At 45.8% G+C, this 18,801-nt stretch overlaps 1 protein-coding gene across 1 annotated transcript in view; it reads right to left on the bottom strand.

Annotated features, from left to right (window-relative positions):
- The window catches only part of Cachd1 (cache domain containing 1), a 225,545-nt gene extending 207,444 nt beyond the window's left edge, over positions 1-18,101 (bottom strand). Inside the window, exon 1 of the mRNA XM_052176841.1 lies at positions 17,423-18,101. Within this exon, the coding sequence (XP_052032801.1) occupies positions 17,423-17,662 (240 nt within the window). The 5' untranslated portion in view covers positions 17,663-18,101. The remainder of the gene's footprint in view (positions 1-17,422) is intronic.
- Between the last annotated feature and the right edge of the window lie 700 nt (positions 18,102-18,801).

Here is an 18,801-nt window from a genome sequence, read left to right as displayed (position 1 = left end):
AGATGCCCACTGTGAGTTCTAGGAACAGAACTCAGGTCCTTTAAGAAAATTGTGTTTGTTCTTAACTGCTGAGCCATCTCTCCAGTGCCCCCACCTTCAACTCCCATCACAGCTTCTGATTCTCCTGCCTTAGTCTCTAGAGTGCTGGAATTATACATGTGCCACCATGTCTGGGCTTGCCCAATTTTTAGAATAAGGAATCTAAAGTTCCAAGGGACAGTAAGAGAGATCTGATTAAAATCCAAGGTTCTCTATCCTGGCTTTTGTGAGTTGTTCTGAGAACCAGATCTGCTTTCCTTACTTCTGACCGTTCTCAAAAGTTGGCTTCAGAATGAGCTTTGCAAGCCAGAGCACTACAAACTGGGCCCACTTCTCCAGGGAAGCCCTCTGCATTACTAAAATATGGCTTTTATCTTACAGCATTCTGGCCTTCAAAAGCACATCCACAAAGGTACCAGGTTAGCCTTTCTGGAAGGCACTGGTGGGGGTGGAATAGAGGGAGTCAAGAAAACAGCAGTACAGTTATAAAATAAATGAGAAACCAAGTTACAGGTTTCTAAGAAACACAGAGGAAGAAGAGAGTGCAGTAATTGTTTACAGGCCACTTGAGAGTCTTCTAAAGATGTCAGAATGAAGAAATACAACTTAAAGCAGACTAGCAGGAAAGAGTTAATCCCTCAGAATTGGTCCTCCAAGGCACATGACGAATTTGCATCCACGAAGCCAGAATCTTAAGCTTCGCATACAAATAATTTCCCTGAACTGACCTTTGCTCCCTGCTGTTCCCAGCCAGCTTACCAAGGAACATCAGAAGAATGTGTGCCCTTGCCCAAGTGGAAAGCCGGCAGTATTTGGCCACTTCAGCATCCCCAACTACTGCATGGCTCGAAGCAGACATTAAATACACAGTAAATGAAGCATTATTTAACTTCATTATTTACTTAGGTTTTCCTGGTAAATTTGATTCAAAAAGAGAGTTTAAGATTTTTGCAAGGGAATGTGAATGCTTTGTGAAGAAAAACATTAAGAGAATTCTCATGTGACGGTATCTATAGTTTTAAATGTTACAACTGAGTCCATTTAAAATGATCAGATGCTAATGAAATGGAAGATGTGGTTAGCCCCCTCTGCAGGTTCCACATCTTGAGCTCAAACAAATGAGGATAGAAAATACAAGGGAAACTTGCATCCGTATTGAATGTGCAGAATTTTTCCTATCCCTATTCCCTAAACTGTACAGTAAAACAACATTGTAGTGTGCATGATTAGTAATCTAGAGATGACTTAAAGTCTACAGGAGGATTGGGGAGGGGGATCATCTACAAATGCCAAGTTAACCCTGAGCAGGCTTGGGTTGTAGGTCCTGGAGCCAAATCCCCTACACATAACCCAGGAAGGCTGTATGTTGGCTCACTGAAAGAGGCATACTGTTGGCTGAGTTTAAGAACATTGTCGGTGGGCTGGGGAGATGTCTCAGAGGTTAAGAGCACTGGCTGCTCTTCCAGAGGTCCTGAGTTTAATTCCCAGCAACCACAGATGGTGGCTTGCGAGCCACCATCTGTAATGAGATCCAATTCCCTCTTCTGGTGTGTCTGAAGACAGCTACAGCGTACTCACATACATAACATAAACAAATCTTAAAAAAAAAAGAACATTGTCGGTGTGCTGAGAGGAAGAGTGATTCAGTAACAGAGTCTTCCCAGCAGACCTCTCAAATGTCCACTCAATGTTGTGTATCTTGGGAAATAGCAATACCTTCACCTCAACAATGTATGACCAAATCACCAAAATAAAATTAAACAAGAAATTCACCATGGTACCGATTAGTCTTGACACATTTGGAGGTGGGGGATAAAACTTGAAGAATAGTTCTCACATGTTATCTCCTTGATAATAGTTCACTACATCAGGATGTGATTCCTCATGCAAAAAATCCTGAGCATTTGAAGCAGATATGAATGACCTTGTAAATGATCTCAAAAATAATTAGCTACATTTGTGTTTATCTTCATTTGAATACATACTGGGATTTACTTTTGAGAACTCAATGAATGACTGCAGGCTGTTTGAAACTCACACTTTAAAGTCACAATTCTATTTATAACTCTTCTAATATAATCACGACATAGACAGAGCCAAATAAGAAATTGAGTTGGGAAAAGAAAGACTGACTGGTCAAAAAGTGGAAACTTGCAAATCATAAATTACAAAACAAAACAAAACAAAACAAAACAAAAAAAACCCAAAACCCAAAAAAACAAAAACCAAAAAAAAAAAACCACTTGCTCCTCAATGATTAAAGACATGATTTCATCTATAAAAATGTATTATATTGATACTATATCTGTGATAACATTTTAAACAACATAAATACCTAATCAATTCCGAAGCACAATCACTTCATGAAAAAAGCTAATCTCACAGTCTAATACATGAAGCATTGTTACCAATTGACCTGGGGTTCTTACAATAGCTAAGGGTATTAAACTTCCCAAATACTAATGTTGACTCAACACCACCCAAAGTCTACATGTCCCTGAAACTTCTCAACAGGTGCTTGAGAAATAGAAACCTTCATCAACTTACACATGAATTACATCCCAATAAACCGATCATTAGTCGAAAACACAATATCAAAAAGTCGATATCAAACCATGATATCAAAAACACAGTATCAAGGAAGTCCTTCATTTTCTGGAAAATGCTCAGGATATTTTTAGCACACAATTAGGTAAAACTGCCAACACAAAGACCATTTTATGATAGTGTGGACAAACAAGGTCATGTGCACAAGCAGCTGGGCATGGGTGTTTTGTCAACCAGATGGGACAGAAAAATACTATGATGAAGTCTTCAAGCAACCCATCACACAGGGTGGGTCACCCTTATGACGTGGAGTTGTGGCTCACAGCTGCGGCCCAGCACTGCTGGAAGGCATCTTTCCACACAGCAAGAGTTCAGGGAGCTCTAAGTTTAAGAGACACTATGGTTTCTACTGAACACACATCACTTGCTGTTGAAAAGCTCTAAATCAAAGCATAGTAACTTGAATCTTGATCAGACCAGCTCTGATCAATAACACTGAAGAGGTGCTGCAGGAGATGGAGTCTATATGGCTCAAGATGACCTAAAAGTCTCAATATAGTCCAAGCTGGCCTGGAACTCACAGCCCTCCTGACTCAGCCTGCCCAGTGCTGGGATAGTACAGGTGCATAGTACTACCATATCTAGCATTCATAAAAATAAAAACTAAAACTGGGGGTGGAGAGTAGGAAATCCAGAATAACTATGATGTTAGTCAAAAAATGATCAAAACTTTTCCTTCTTTTATTGCCCCTAGAAGGTTGACAATGACCACTGGAGTGAAAACTTGAATCCCTGCCTTTGCCCAAATGAATGGATTATACAGTAATCACAAAATGGAGCTGGAATCCACTCAGTTCTAGGAGAGGTCCTGGCTGGTCCATTTTTGTTGTTTACTTTTTGTTTTCTGAGACAGGGTCTCAACTATGTAGCCCAAGCTAGCCTAGAACTCGCAGAGATTCTCCTGCCTCTGCCTCTGCTTCTGCCTCTGCCTCCTGAGCTCTGGGGTTAAAGTTGTGAATCACCATGACCAGCATGACCAGCATGTTTATGTAAATAGCCATCCTGGAGTAGTTGACTAACACCCAAAGAAGAGTATATCCAGCAGGAGTTCCCTGGGGCATCTGTCAGCAGTGAGCAGGGAAAAGGGACCCTGTTCAGAAGGGTGTAACCTCTGGAGGCCTGTAATTACTGGATTCATTTTATTACAGACTGAGCTTACATCAACAACCAGAGGTTGTGGAAGTCAAAATAGAAAGGGGAGATGAACCAGTCAGGCAGATGATGCTACAGCAAAGCCAGGCCAACAATCTTATTCCGCAAACCTTCACGGCTTCCCACTCCTGCCAGGATAAAGTCCAGACAAGGGCCGCCATGGAGACCCTATGCTGTCTTCCATCGGCTCCTATTCCCATTCAGGTTCAAGAACAGATTCGGATTCGGCCTTCCCTAGGGAGGTCCCCAGGCCCTCACCCACACCACACAACTGCCCAGAGTCCACTCATTCTTCACCAACTCCCCGAGAGGCTGCTTTTGAATGCTACCTTAGCCTGCTCTATCTTCACACAGAGTGGTCAGCCCCGCTCTCCATTACCTTTCTTTAGCCCTTCATGTTTAAATGTTGACTTTTCCCTTTAAGAAATACAGGCCCTTCCCAGGCAGGGCCTCTGGTCTTGGCTGGTTCCTAGGGCTCTTTAGAACTCTGGGGATACATGCCAGGAGCTGAACCGCAGACATAACAGATTGGCTGACTCCCACAACCTAAGGACCTACAAAGGCCCTGTTAACCTTTAATCCTAAACAATGCTGTCTTGATCTGATAAAGTAGGCAACATCCACAACTCTCTGATGAAGACATACACGGATCCCCTTTACCATTTATCCTCCCTAATTCTGGAAGTCATCATGTTCATTAAATAATGGAAGTTAATGTCCTTCCTGTGAGAACAATGTCATTTGAAGATAACCCACTTGTAGTAGAGTTTGGCATGTACGTGGAAAGTAAAAAGCACAAACGCTCTAAAGAAAAAAGATAAACAGACACCTGGATTGGTGAGCTGGCTCAGTGAGTGAAAGCTGTCATCAAGTCGAACAACCTGAACTCAATCCCTGGGACCTACTTGGTGAGAGAAGAGAGAACCACACAACCTTCACACTCATGCTACGTATGGCACAGGAATGCCCCACCCTTGTCCTAACTAACTGTAAAAACGCAACATAAAGGATAACAGAAAAGTGTGTAGTATAAAAAAAAACTTAAATTATTTTAATTATAAAAATAAAATAATTTATTTTAATTTAAATTATATATGACCGTTATAAAAACAAAATTTGTATTTGTAATTATGAAAAGTAAACTAAATTGAATGGTTGTCTACACAAATTTGTGTCTACACAAAGATTCTGTTGTAAACTGTCAAAGCTACAGGAAAAAGTGAAAACTGTCATCCTCTATAAGTACACATACAGTCCCCTCCCTGGGAGACTGAGGCAGGGGAATTCTCAACCTCCCTCAAGACAAAGCACATATATGTAAGTCTAAATACAGCTAAGAGTGGGTGGGACAGAGGGGTGGAAGGAAGTTCACCAGAGTCACTGTGCTGGGATTCTATTACCAGTCAAGTTGATCCTGGAAGCTTTTCATTTTAATAAGAAAAGGAATTGCGCAGGGAATGGTGTTTTGTTTTTCTTTTTTAATTCTAGCCTAAGAACAGTGTGGCCATGTTAGTAGTAGGTTTCCTGGAAGCCACAGGGATTGTTTACTCTGGAAGAGAGAAACAAGTGGCCCTCTGCGGAATTTCTCCAAACTAAAGAGTCTGTCACCTCCACACACACCTTCTGAAGGGCACCATCAGAAAACAAGGGCAAGAAACACAGAGGTGACAGAATGGTACCTGATAAACAGCACAGTAAGTGAATTAATTACCCAGTGAGTTCTGACTTTGTGAGAAATGAGTTCTAAATGTATATGAATTTCAAGGGCATACACATTTTTCTAAATATAGCCCGGCTTTCTCCACCATCAATAAACCAAACACCCAATCCCACTAATACCCCAAATGTTCATATACTGGGCATTGGCCTGGACCATTGATATAGCTGAATGAATCATTTTCAATCTTTTCGTAGCAGGATACCTTTTTCCAATCAGTCTAGAATACTTAAGGAAACGAACATGCTAAACGCAGTGAGAAAAGCTAATTTGGAATAGGAACTATTAGAAAAATACACAGTCTCCCATTCACAGCCTGTGGACAATTCTTGCAGTCTAGACTTTATTTCTCGAGTCCTCAAAGTAGGTCCCAGACAGTGGTAACCTCCCTATGACTCCCAGATCAGCCAGTGTGGGCTCTCTCCGGCAGGCCCCTGCTCGCTCTCCAGCAACTCTCCAAGGCTGTAACTGTTTACCAGTCTTATCTAGCTTTAAAGTCTGAGATACAGGCTTTAAATAAAAATTCCACACCTGTTTTTAGTGTATTTAATTTGTTTATTTGTCATTATTGTTATTATTATCAATAGTACTCCGGAGCTAAGCATGTAGCCTAGGATGACCTAGAAGTCTCGATCGACCTCTTCCCTCCACCTGAGTGCTGGGATTTCAGGCCTGGGCTACCACACCCTGCTTTTATGATCTCTTGCATTTCTGCTATCTCCAGAAATTATAATTTAAAACACCCATAGCCTGTGTTGTGAGTTTATAATCAGTATAGTCTTTCCAAAGACTGAAGAAAGACCACCATCTCCGCCTATCACAGGAGGAACAATGAAACGAACTCTGAATGGCCAAGCTGTCTTCCTCTAAACACTCCTCAGGTTTCCAGGGTTTTTTCCTGAAGGTCTCTGGGAAGGGACTTGGACAATCCGCAGAAAGCAGAAGGCCTCTCCTTCCAGCTGCAGCCACAGTCTCTCACCCAGAGAAGAGGCTGATGAAGGCATCTGACCTAGTCCAGCCCCTCCTCTTTGTCAAGCTGCACCTGAGAGGGAAACAGAGGGAGACAGCAAAAGCCAGCAGCACGGGAGGTCAGCATCCTGTGGAGGCACCAAGTGGACAACTGGCCAAGGAGCGCTGGTGAGCTAGTGAAGACTGAATATCAGCAAGATCCCACAGGCCTGCCTATGCCTTTGACAGCCAAGGATCGGGGCTGAGGAGAAGTGCAATATTTAAAACACACAACTCCACCTCTAACAGACATCTCCTGATACACTATAAACACTCCTCATTTATAACAAAGAGGTGATATAGCCAGATACTTCTATCTCAGTTTTCCATAGTTAGTAACGGCCAAGGCATTATGGCTTCTCTGTGATGTTTCTCTGTGTGTGTGACATGGAACTGTAAAGACTATTTAAGCTAATTTTAGCAAGAATGGAGTTGGAGTAGACTCATGAATCAATGAAGGTATTTGTGCATCATTACTACTGGCCATTCTGGAAGGAAGGATAGAAGGAAGGAAGGAAGGAAGGAAGGAAGGAAGGAAGGAAGGAAGGAAGGAAGGAAGGAAGGAAAATGCTGGCTAGCATACAGTAGAGTGAGTCTGCGTTACTTGCTAGCATAGGCCTTATCAACTCGGCCACAGCTGAAGAGATTCCAAATTGCTTTATGACACTCTTGGATTTTCTCCTGCTAATAATCCCTCCTTCCTGCCTATGACTGGCAGGCTTCTTCCACACTGCAGTAATGTGGGACAGCTAATTATCTACCAATCCACCTTGCTATTCCGCACTTGGCCACTTTTATCTGCACAGGACAGCTGCACTCTGTGTGTTTGAAGTAACATGTCAGCCTCCGCTAATGCAACAAGACTTACATCCCTAATGATGTCTCCACACTTTGAAGCAACAATTCAAAGCCTAATTAAAAATTCAGATTCATTCTCACCGGCTTGCTGACTTTAAAAAAAAAAGAAAGAAAAACTGTCCTTCCACAGAGCCTTGAAGTATCTTTTAAAATATCCCATGCAAAAATAATATAAATGATATTTTTAAAAATACAAAGGAAGTCAAGAAAAGTGAGGGGTGCGGTCAGTCTTAGGCTTTGTGTCTTCTAAAAATGGCTCTGATTGGAGGAGAATGGAGACACCACAGTAGATGAGATAAGCGTGCCGGCCTTGGGCTTCTACTCTGCAAACACTGGAGAGCACAGTACGCCCAGGGAAACAAGGATCGTAAGCTACTTTGCGGTCCACCCACTTTGTATTTGGAGGTTGGAACTTTCAAACTGTAAGCAGCTCAGCTGACTATGTGAAGTTTAAGGAGGAATCTATCTTTGAACTCAGAAAAAGAAAGCCAGATTTAAAAAAAAAAAAACAAACTTCCAATAACAAAGTCATTTACATTGTGGCATCACTGAGTGAAACTCCTCCAGAGAAATATGGTGATGTCCACTAAAGGTAAATGAAAGGACTTCACATTCCCAATAACGAGAGGAAAGACCTTTAATTCTATTTCACAACAGAACTTTGTCTGAGAGGTGGGATCCCCTTCTGTGGCTTTTATATAAACAAACACCAAAGGACTGAAGCTGCTCTTCCCCAACCCTTTTCTCTAATGCTTTGCCTTTTTTAATTGTATTTATATTTTGTTGATTTATTTATGTATTTCTTTCACTATTTTCTCAGTACTGAAGGCCTCATACATGCCAAGAAATAACTCTACCACTGAGCCTTATGCCCAGACCCACTTTCTACTCTGAATGAAGAGCTACATTAGTACTAGGGGTTGACAATGGTAATCTACAAGTAATCAATTACATTTGCTCCTTTAAAACAGTGTCTAATAGCTCGGCATTGTTTTGCGGCAAACGTCTTTAATCCCGGCACTTAGGAGGCAGAAGCAGGTGGATCCCCAGTCAGAGACCTGTCTACAGAGTGACTGAGTTCCAGGACCCCCAGGGCTATTCAGAGAAACCCTATCTTGAAAACCAGAAATCAAAACAAACACACAAAAAAGCCCAATAACATCAAAAATCCAGTATCTGACATTCTTTAAGTCTCAGCAGTTCCGAGACTTTCTTCAGGGTCTCAATGACTTTTAAGTCCTAAGTGATAACTTCAAATCATCCAACCAGCATCAAGCTAAACCATCACCTTCATGATCTCAGCCATAAAGGAGCTGAGCAATCTGTTTTCAGAGAATGAATGATTGGTGTTCAAATGTCCTTTTCCAACATAATGAAATGGGAAATGGGACTCCCACAGGATCATGTTGTAAGAAAGATCAGAAAGTCCTAAGACTGAGATTAGAGTCTACGGCTGCAACACATGACTGGCAGGGTTATCAGGGGACCAGTCCCTCACTGGTCTGCAGCTTCCAGGTAGCAAATCACTTATACACGAGAGCAATATATTTGACAGTCTCAGCCATGACCTCTTCGGTGATTAGACATTGTAGGCAACAGGCCCATATAGAGGGGAAGACTATTCCATCTAGTTCTGTAGGCTCTCCTTGAACTGGACCTGCGGCTGTGGGAAACAGAAATGGAGCAGGGACTGGCAGGTGGTGTTGGCTACCGCAGCTTGAATCTTAACCCTCTTAGCTGAGTATCCTACATTCTAGGGCTTGCAGCAGTTTCTGGATTCCTCTCCCCAGGGTATACCATCTCCAAGCCAACGGGTTCAGGCACATGAAGCAACTGGTTTCCAACCATCATGGAATACGCTGCCAGCTCTGTTCAAAGAGCAGGATGCTCCACTCAGGAAGATAAGCATTAAGAGAAATAGTGTAGTCATATAGCCCTTCCGGAAGATCTACCTCCAGATAACTCACCTGTAATGGCAGCAGGTTCCTTTCTCATTCAAGCTAGTGGGAGTTAGGGATGCTGGCACCTGTCAGAAAGGAAGTCTTGACTGCTAAAAAGATTCTAGGGGCCCAACACCTTGACCTCTGCCTACTCAGCTAACTTATCCTAAACTTCAAATCCTAAGCCATCTTCCCACTCTTCAACAGGAGCCTTCTGGGAAGGCCACTCTTTGACCACCCAGCTTCTGTTCATTGAGACTAGAACCTTTCCCCACCAGACACTGAAACATCCCTGACACACTTTCTTCAAGCCTCCAGAACACCTGTTAAAATTGTGCTACTTTGTAAATCAACTGATACAGATCTCAAGCCTAACAGAGTGCCTGGCACAAAAGAAACACTGAATAAATATTTGAAGGCTTTCTAATGACAAGCAGCTCATCTCAAGGCAATCCACTTTAGAACTCTTCATCAAAAAGTTCCGCTTTATAATTACACAGAAATTCTCTTCCAGCTGGGCCTAAGAGCACTTGCTGCTTTTACAAGCTAAACTTGTACAAGTTCAGTTCCCAGAACCTGCACCACAACTGCCTGTACTCCAACCGCAGGGATCTGATGTCATCCTCTAGCCTCCAATGGTACCCACATGCAAATGTGACACACACATAAACATAAATAAATCCAGGGAGAGAGAGACAGAGAAAGAGATAAATACACACACACACACAGCGAGAGAGAGAGAGAGAGAGAGAGAGAGAGAGAGAGAGAGAGAGAGAGAGAGAGAGAGGAGGGAGAGAGGGAGGGGGAGAGAGAGAAAGAGAAAGAGAAAGAGAGAAAGAGAGAGAGAGAGAGACCCTCTTCATAACCTCACAGGAGGGCTGCCTTAATTGCCCAGAACCCACTGATAATTCTACCCCAGACACTGCAAACCAGTGAGTGGCCTCTGGCTCCATGTTGCCTGCAGATATGTTTGTCTTGACCCACACTGTTTTTATTATTATTATTATTATTATTACTATTATTATTAGATTTGTTTGTTTTCGAGACAGGGTTTCTCTGTATAGCCCTGGCTGTCCTGGAACTCACTCTGTAGACCAGGCTGGCCTCTAACTCAGAAATCTGCCTGCCTCTGCCTCCCAGAGTGCTGGGATTACAGGCGTGCGCCACCACCGCCCAGCTTATTTTTATTATTTTAATCTGGACCAATTGCCAACATTTTAAGAAGCAAGGCCTTTCTACATCTCCTAAAAAACAAAGTGATGGAATGACACTAGCCTGGACAGTGTCTGCATGTTGCCTCTGGACAACCACAATGGGGACAGAGTAGCTCTGCCCTCCTGCAGCCCTAGTAAGTCCTTATGGTTACTGTGTCCACACCTCTCCTACTGACCTACACACCCAGCCTGCTTCCTTTCTTCTTTCCAACTGAACTTAGGAAACATTAGATGCAGTAACCTAAAAGTGCCACAAATCTCAAGTATGGCAACTCTTTCCATTCTGTCTTGACAACCCAAGTGGGTTCAAGCACGGGAACTCACGCAAAGGATGCTGGATGCTAGGCCCCGTTCTTCAACAGGAGCCTTCTGGAAAGGCAGTGCATTGATTACCCAACTTCCTGCTTACCCCTGCTTACCTCAGCTCCCAATTCTGTAATGAGATCTGTGGCCACAGGCTACTCAGAAAACCAAAAGATACATGCAGCATCTTTAGTCTTCAAAGGTCCCTGTCCCATGTCATCACTGTGTGTGTGTGTGTGTGTGTGTGTGTGTGTGTGTGTGTGTACATGCTCATGTCCCCACTTACAGCTTGGCCTATCCTTAATCACTCTCACCTCTTCTAGAAGGGATGGTAACAGAAGTGAGCTGATGAAACTCCCACTACATCAAAGCCCATCAAAGCCTACATTAAACACCAACCACTAAGAAAACAAGAAAACACCTCAGTCTCATGGGATAATAGGTTACTAAGGGGAGAACAGAGTTATTCTATCCAGAAGGCTGGTCTCTGGGCAAAAAGTACTGGCTATTTAAAATTCTATACAGCAGGGACCCAAAGAACAAAAATACTGTCATCAAACATTCAAAATAATAAATCAAATTCTAAGGCAATTAGAAATCTTACAAACCAAACTGTGGCATCCTATCACCTGGGGGAGGAGGAGGAGCAGGTGGTAGCAGCAGGGAAACCAGCCTGAGCAGGCACACTAGTGGTCACCAGCTGTTTAAAGTGCAGGGGAAAGATGTGTGCTCTCTTAAACTATTTTCTTTGGTTTTGTACATTTAAAAAACAGACACGTTTTGAACAACAAGCTTAAGAGTAAATAAGTAACTACAAATTGCACATCCAGTACTTTCTTCGGAAACCCCAGAGGGTGGTTTGGCAGCACATGCTTGAGGTCTGTACATGATACCCAAGAAACTCTGGAACAGAATCATGGCCGCACTGACAACCCAATATCCGAGGATGAGATGGGTGCTTGGCTGGGGGGGGGGGGGGAGGGGAGGGCTGCAGGCTCCTCCAGCCTCAGTTTGACATCCTCACACCGAGCAGACTATACCCACATTTACATGCTGACTTTTCTGTCTACTAAATGCTCTTCTGCAGAGCCCTGTGCTGGTTAGGTTTTAGTTTTGTTGGAGTTTTGTTGTTGTTGTCTGGTTTTTGTTTTCTCTTCTTTTTTTTTTTTCTTTAAAATATATTTGCCCATGTGAACCACATGAAATGAGAGGACTCTGAAGTTCAGAGGGGGTTTTTAATAACACTCAGGAAGTTACACAACTGATAATTGGCTGAGTCCAAATTGCTGTCGCTGTTGCCCCTGTGATGTTCTGAGGATTAACAGATTCCTATAGAGTCCAAGAGGATTCCAGATGAATCTCACTCCACCTCCTGGCAAAGCAGAGGCCTGGAAGGCTCTCACCTAAACCCACCCACTTAGGCTGAAGGAAGCAACTTGGCAAGCAGCGACCAGAAATAGCACCGACGTGTTACGAAGTGTGAAACCGTGGCCTTCCCCTTCCCAAGCCCAAGTCAACCCAAGCAGGGCTGGCACGGAAACTAAGGAACACAAGGAATGCAGCCAGCTAAGGCAGGCATTAGCGAGAAGGAAGTTCAGCCAGCCCTGAGACAACAGCCGTCAGCAAAAGCCATTCAATACGATTTTCCTTCAGCTCATTCTTAAGTTCAAGTTCACCTCAGAGTCATCTATAATGGTTTAGCTTTCTTCTTCTCCAAATATTTAATACTAGAAGAAAGAAGTAACAATTTCCCCAACTTCATACACAAACATACAAAAGAATCCACATTATTTGCATGTTTTCCTCCTGGAAAACAGTCTGTAGTACATACATATATATTTCAGTCATTCAAAACCAGGTTATGCCCAGGATGGTACTTGGATTAGAGAAAACTATAATATAAGGCTCACCTAAATATAGCTGAATCAGCTTGCAGTTGCAGGGACCGCCACATTTATGTACGGTCACCATAGACGTGCGAGGGTGGCCAGAGATGAGATAATATACAGGATCTATCCGGAGGGGTGGAGCCAGAGCCAGTCTTCTCAGGAAGGCTCAAGATGCACTCACTAGCCTCCCCTCATCCAGTGCCAGCAGAGTGAGGAGAAATGCCTGAGGACTGCTGAACTGCCCACGGTTGAGACTGCAGAGGCCACTCTCAGGGCCCGCCTCTGTATATGGACATCCCATTGAAAAGGCCAAAGTAGCCAACTTCCTTGATCACCACAGGAACAGAGCAAGGCTGTTCTGTGGCCCTGTGATACCGGCTTCATCTCTCTCTGCTACGGCACTCACCACTACTGTCCAGGGCCTCTAACCCTTGCCAAACAGTCTATCCGAATCATAGCTTCCTTTTCTGTCTGTTTCGATCACCAGCTGAGAGACTAGGAAAAGAGTAGGAGTGGTGGCCTGGCCTTGGTCACCTTGTATGGCCAACAAAGTCTCACCTAAGACCTCTCAGAGAAAAAGCCCTCTACTTCAAATTTGTTAGAGATGTTCAAAACTGAGCGATGGCTTGTGTGGTTTGTGCACTGCTGTCTTGCTGCATAAGGAGGCTTCCCTGTCTCTGGGTCTCTGCTCACTGTTTATAGCATTGCTATATTCAATGGACAGACGCCTCTGCCTGACAGGCCCTTCTCCTGAAGTTGCCCTGCCCTGGCTGCTGCTCTTTAATTGAGATGAAGCTCCAATGTGCACTTCTGATATTTTTTTTCTGAAAGGAATCCCCGCCCCCTTCTCTTTTCAGGCTCCACATAGCAGCTGTCTGTCTGACCAACCTGCTGGTGTGTCTGCCAAGTTCTCAGCGAGTGTGCCCAGCACAGCACAGCTACACACCAAGGAGGGCTCACTGGCCTTGAGCCAGACCCTCTCACTGATAGGAAGCTCAATTGTCATATAATGTTAAGTGGGCTTATAAAATTCCTGGCGAAATAGCTCCCAGGGTAGATATGCCTTCTAACAAGCAAGCATTTGGGGATTAAACATTTTACCTGTGCAATCTTAACCTCTTTCTTTAAGGCCAGGGGTCTCAACCTTCCTAATTCGGTGACCCATTAATATAGCTCCTCATGTTACAGTGACTTCCAACCAAAAAACTATTTTCATTGCTACCTCATTATTGTAATTTTGCTACTGTTGTGAGTTGTAATGTAAATATGTAAATATCTGTTTTTCAATAGTCTTAGGTGTCCCCTGTGAAAGGGTCATTCAAGCCCCAAAGGAACCACAACCCACAGGTTTAAGGTAAACCCCCCAGGAGGCAGCAATGCAGGAATATCTTCTTGAAATTCTCTAAATACCTAGTACACAGCTCAGGACACTATGAAGGGTAATTGAAAATATTAAAAAATGCTGCCTCCTCAATTCATGTCCATCCATGAACAGGTGTCAGGCACAGTTTTGTAGAAATAGGTGTTCCATCCAAGCCACAGAGCAGACCTTAGGAAGACTGCCAGCACCAACGCAATCACCCCACTGGCAAGTGGCTACTCTAGCATCCAGGTCCCTGGACACCCAACATGAAACTCTGTGAGACACCCACCATGCAACCAAAGCTTGTTGCATGAATGACTAAGCAGAAGCTAGTCTTCCCAGCCCCCTAGCCCTGTGTGCTCCTCAGACCCTAGCCTTGATGCCTTCAGTTCACCAGACTCCTGAGGAAACAACGATTAGGCTTCTGACTTTTCCCCATGATCTATGATGTCTGCTGCCAGGGAGGCAGCAGTGTCCAGTGGCAGCTTTCCCAGTAAAACTGATTAGCCTAAATCACATTGGTTAAAATTTGGGGCCACTATTTAAAAAATCAAAAGACACAAAAACAAAGACAGGAGTAGGTAACCCTAGTTGGAAAACTTTTCCAGGAGAATTTTAAGACAGACTGCTTTTCAAGCCATCTTCTGTATGAACAAGTACAAGAACTCTGTCTCGGGAAACCGTGGAGCCGCAGGGCTCTTTGGCCTTTGTGGGATAACCCGGTGCAGCCTCTGGTGAGCTGCCGCAGCCTCTGGTGAGCTGCCGGAGCCTCAGCAGAACAACAGGCCTCACTGGGAAGCTACTTTGCGATTTCTCAAAGTCAAGAGTTGGCTTTTGGAAAATTTCAGCAACAAAACAACTTAAAAGTCTGGAAATTGGCTTTGAAAATTAGCAGGTCTATAGATCTCATAAAACACTAAGGTTAAATAAAAGGAGTCAACACCAGGGGGGAGGGGGAGTATGTACAGACACTTTCTTCCTGCAAAGGGAAAAAAGAAAAAAAAAAAAAAAAACCTTGCTGCCCCAACCATCCAACTCAACTTAAGGGCATTTGTCTCTGAACCACCGACTGAGTCTGTATCTACAGAATCCACATTCCAGAACAGAGGTCACATCGTCTTCATTTTAGGCAACTGGCCCACATTTATCTCAGATCCACTGAACAAACCCCAAAGCTGGCAAGCTCTACGTTAAAGGCCAGACATCTAACTAGCACTGGATTTATTATGCACAAGTACTTCTCGCAAAGCTGGCAGCCTGACTACTTTGAAAGGGGGTACTTCTGACAATTTCCCTGATAGGAGCAAGTGGCGGATCAATATGCAGCTCAAGAAGGGAAACTTAAATACAGTCAGCAACCCTCCTTTGAAAAAAGGAGAGAAGCCACTTTACGTTTTGCCAGACAAAACCCTGTCCACGGGAGGCCCGTTTTCACAACGAGGTTGCAAAGGTGTTAGAGAGGGGCCAGTTGGGGAAAGATAAAGGGCCATTTGGGCACACACATCCACCCCACCGGCCCCAGCTTTTTTTTTTCTTTTCCTAAAGTGTTTAAAGTGTCTCCCTACCTGAATGACAATGTGTCAAGATCACCTTTTGTCAAGGACCAGGGTGAGAAACCATAAAATCGCTGCCAGAATCTTAGAAATAGCAAGCCTTTAGATTACAGGAAGGGGAGGGGGTACCATCCCTGTCCTGTCCTAGGAATCCGGTGAAGGTGGCAAAGGCCCGCCTAATCCTGAAAGCAAAACTTCAGGTTGCAGGACGTGAAATCCCTTTTGAAAAAAAAAAAAAACTCTGTGGGAAAACACAGTTCTGTTTGTTTCTACATTAACGCATTCACCAAGGCAAAGCAAATCTAGATGGTTTTCACTGCCTGCAAAAGCCCTTCCACCCCTAGGAGGTCAAGGAACCAGCAACCAGTAAATGCACATGGAAGAAATTAAAACTGAACCTAAATCTAAAGGAGGGCATAGGAAGCAAAGGAAAGATGCATTTTAAAAGAGTAGCTGTTATCATGGAAATAAAGAAAACCCCCCTCCGAGGCAGGTCAGGGCCGGATTTCAGCAAATAAATGTAAATTTACCCTCCCAGCAAAGCAATCTCTCCACTTTAGAAAAGCCAGCTTGGAGATGGAACTTGTTTTAAGCAAAGTGCATGCAACCTCTTAGGGGGCCCCCGGGTGGAAATAGGTTTCTGGGTTGTGTTTTTATTTTTTAGTTTTTTTAAAGAAAGCCGTCAGAAACCTGAATCTCAAAGAGAAGCAAAACATCTCACCCGTAGAAGGTAGAATGGTCACTTTAGGTTAGAAATCAGAAACCTATTTTGACACTACATTCCTGAAAACTTCGGTCTTTCGAAGGCCAATCCGGCCACCATTATTACAGAAATGCACAGTTAGTTGTCTGGAGAACCAGGCTGATTTCATACTCAGTGTCATCTCATCAGTTCCTAATTGAGTGGGCCTTCTTCGCCAAGAAGATGAGAATAACGGTGCGATAGGATCTCCAAGTGGTTGCTGTCTAGCAATTTTTATAACTGTGGGTTATTAGTAGCATCGTCAGAAATCCTTATCAGCCAAAGGCAATTAATCTACAACCCTAGGGAAGTCCAAAACACACAGGGGAAAAAATGGAAACCCTATTCACCTTGTCCTTCCCAGCAAAGGCACACACAAACCAGAAATTACACAGCGGACAGCAGGCGATCGAGGGCCTCAAAAGCGGAAAGAAAAAAAAAAGAGTCCCCAGAAGGACTGGAGCGGGGGATCCGCCGGGCCAGCCCCTCCCCTCCCCCAAAGCCGCAGGGCAGGGAGAGCGAGCCCGGGCTGCTGGGCCGCCCGGACCCCAACAGACCTGCGGCCCGGGCGGACACTCAACCTTCGCTCCCTCGCTCCCTCGTGTGCCAGGGTCTCCAGGACGCTGGAAGGTTTCAAGAGAGCGGAGTGGGGGAGCCTTGGAGAATGCCCCGAGCCGGGCGGGATCCGCTGCTTAGGGATGGGAACACAAAGAGGGAAAGGCAGTTTGCAGGAGTGCCGAGTGAAAACAAATCTGCGAAGGAAGAGAGTGCAAACTGGGGAAGGAAGCGCAGACAGAGCAGAGAATCCCTAGCCAACAAGAGCCGGGGCCGAGGAGAGGGGGAAAGTGGGTGCGGGGCAGAGGCTCTACAGAAGAGGGCAGCGGCTAATGAGTACGCGGGACAGTGAGCACTGGATGTGGAGAAGTCTGCAGGAGGCAAGAGGTCCCGCAGCCGGCTAGGGCGCTCTTTGCAGCGCCCCAGGGCTCTGCGCAGCGGGAGAGCGCTGTAAGTGCGGCGGCGTGAAGAGGGTCGCTTACCTGCATGGTGACCACCCCCAGCTCCTCGGCAGCCAGCCTCCTCATCTGGCTCGCCAGCACTTGCGCCTCGTCCAGGATGGAGAAGTCGGCGTCGGCCACGGCGCCCAAGATCCAGCATGCCATAAGGCAGAGCAGCCAGAGGGACGGTCGCGGGGCCCCAGGCCAGCCAGGGCAGCGGGGACAGCGGCGGACCAGAGCTGCCGGCCTTACGGTCTCCTCTTCCTCCGGCTCGAGGGCCATGCCGCCTCCGGCCACTCCTGCCGACGGGATTCGGGCGCTGGCCGTGGGAGGCGCAGCCCGCCAAACTTTCCTCGTCTCCTGCGCTCCGGGCTCCGCGGCGCGGCGGCGGTAGCTGGCAAACTTAGGGGGCGCCCGGCTGCAGCGCGGGCGCGCGGGCGGCCACCATCGCCCGGCGGCAGCGGCTCCGAGACCGCGGCGCCCGCAGGCCGGGCGGCTGAGAACACCGGCGGAGCGGCGCCGCCTTCGCTTCCCCGAGTCCCGGCGCAGCCCGGAGACGGCGGCGGCGCCACCAGTGCAGGCGCGGCGGCGCGGCCGGGGCGGTCTGCCGGCGAGGAAGGAGAGGGAGGTTTAAAAGACCAAAGTGAGAGAAGAGAAAGGAAAGAAAGCGGCGGGGAAAAGGGAGGTGTCTGGTGCCACCACGCTGCGCTCCGGCTCCGTACACTTCCCGGCTCACCGCTGCCGCTGCAGCGGTGATTTATGGAAAGAGGAGGGAGGCGGGGAAAGTCCCGCGCTCGCCCCTCCTCTCCCTCGCTTGCACGGGGCGACGCCCTGGAACGCTGGGGGCCCGGGACACTGGGGACCTCGCTTGCACAGGACCCTTCTGGCTTGAGAAGGAGACCATTGAGACCTTCCCATGGCTGGCCAGGCGACCCCCCAACCGCTTTTCCCGTCTTGGCCGGTGCAGGGGATCGCAGGTCCTAAGTATTACAGGTTCCACCCACCCACCCACCACCCACCCAAAGTCCCTTTTAAGTTCCAGAACTCGGGTTTTCTGCTTGTCACAGACCTAGGAAGGGAGCAACTGCCTTTAGAGCCTCAACTCCCTTTCCTCGTTGTTATTAGTAACAATAGCTCGCCCTCGTGGGCGCCGCGGACCTGGTTTGTAACCAGCTATCATGTGGCCAGCACAATACTCTGAGGTCTACATTCAGTGTGTGTGACTCATTATCCTTTAATCCCAGCACCAGGCTAGGAGGTTGTATCTTGATCCTGAATTTTTAGGTAACAAACTCAGAGCCTTAAGGAGTTGCAACAAATAGCTGAAGGTCACCCAGGGATAAGCGACTGACCCAGAGTTTAAGCACAAGTATTATTTTCAGGCCTTTGACCTTACACTAGTCTCTCTCTCTCTCTCTCTC

This window comes from Apodemus sylvaticus, chromosome 3 (assembly GCF_947179515.1).
Source record: "Apodemus sylvaticus chromosome 3, mApoSyl1.1, whole genome shotgun sequence".
Lineage (NCBI taxonomy): Eukaryota > Metazoa > Chordata > Mammalia > Rodentia > Muridae > Apodemus > Apodemus sylvaticus.
Note: the sequence above shows the minus strand (reverse complement) of the source record. Positions and strands in the feature narration are given on the sequence as shown.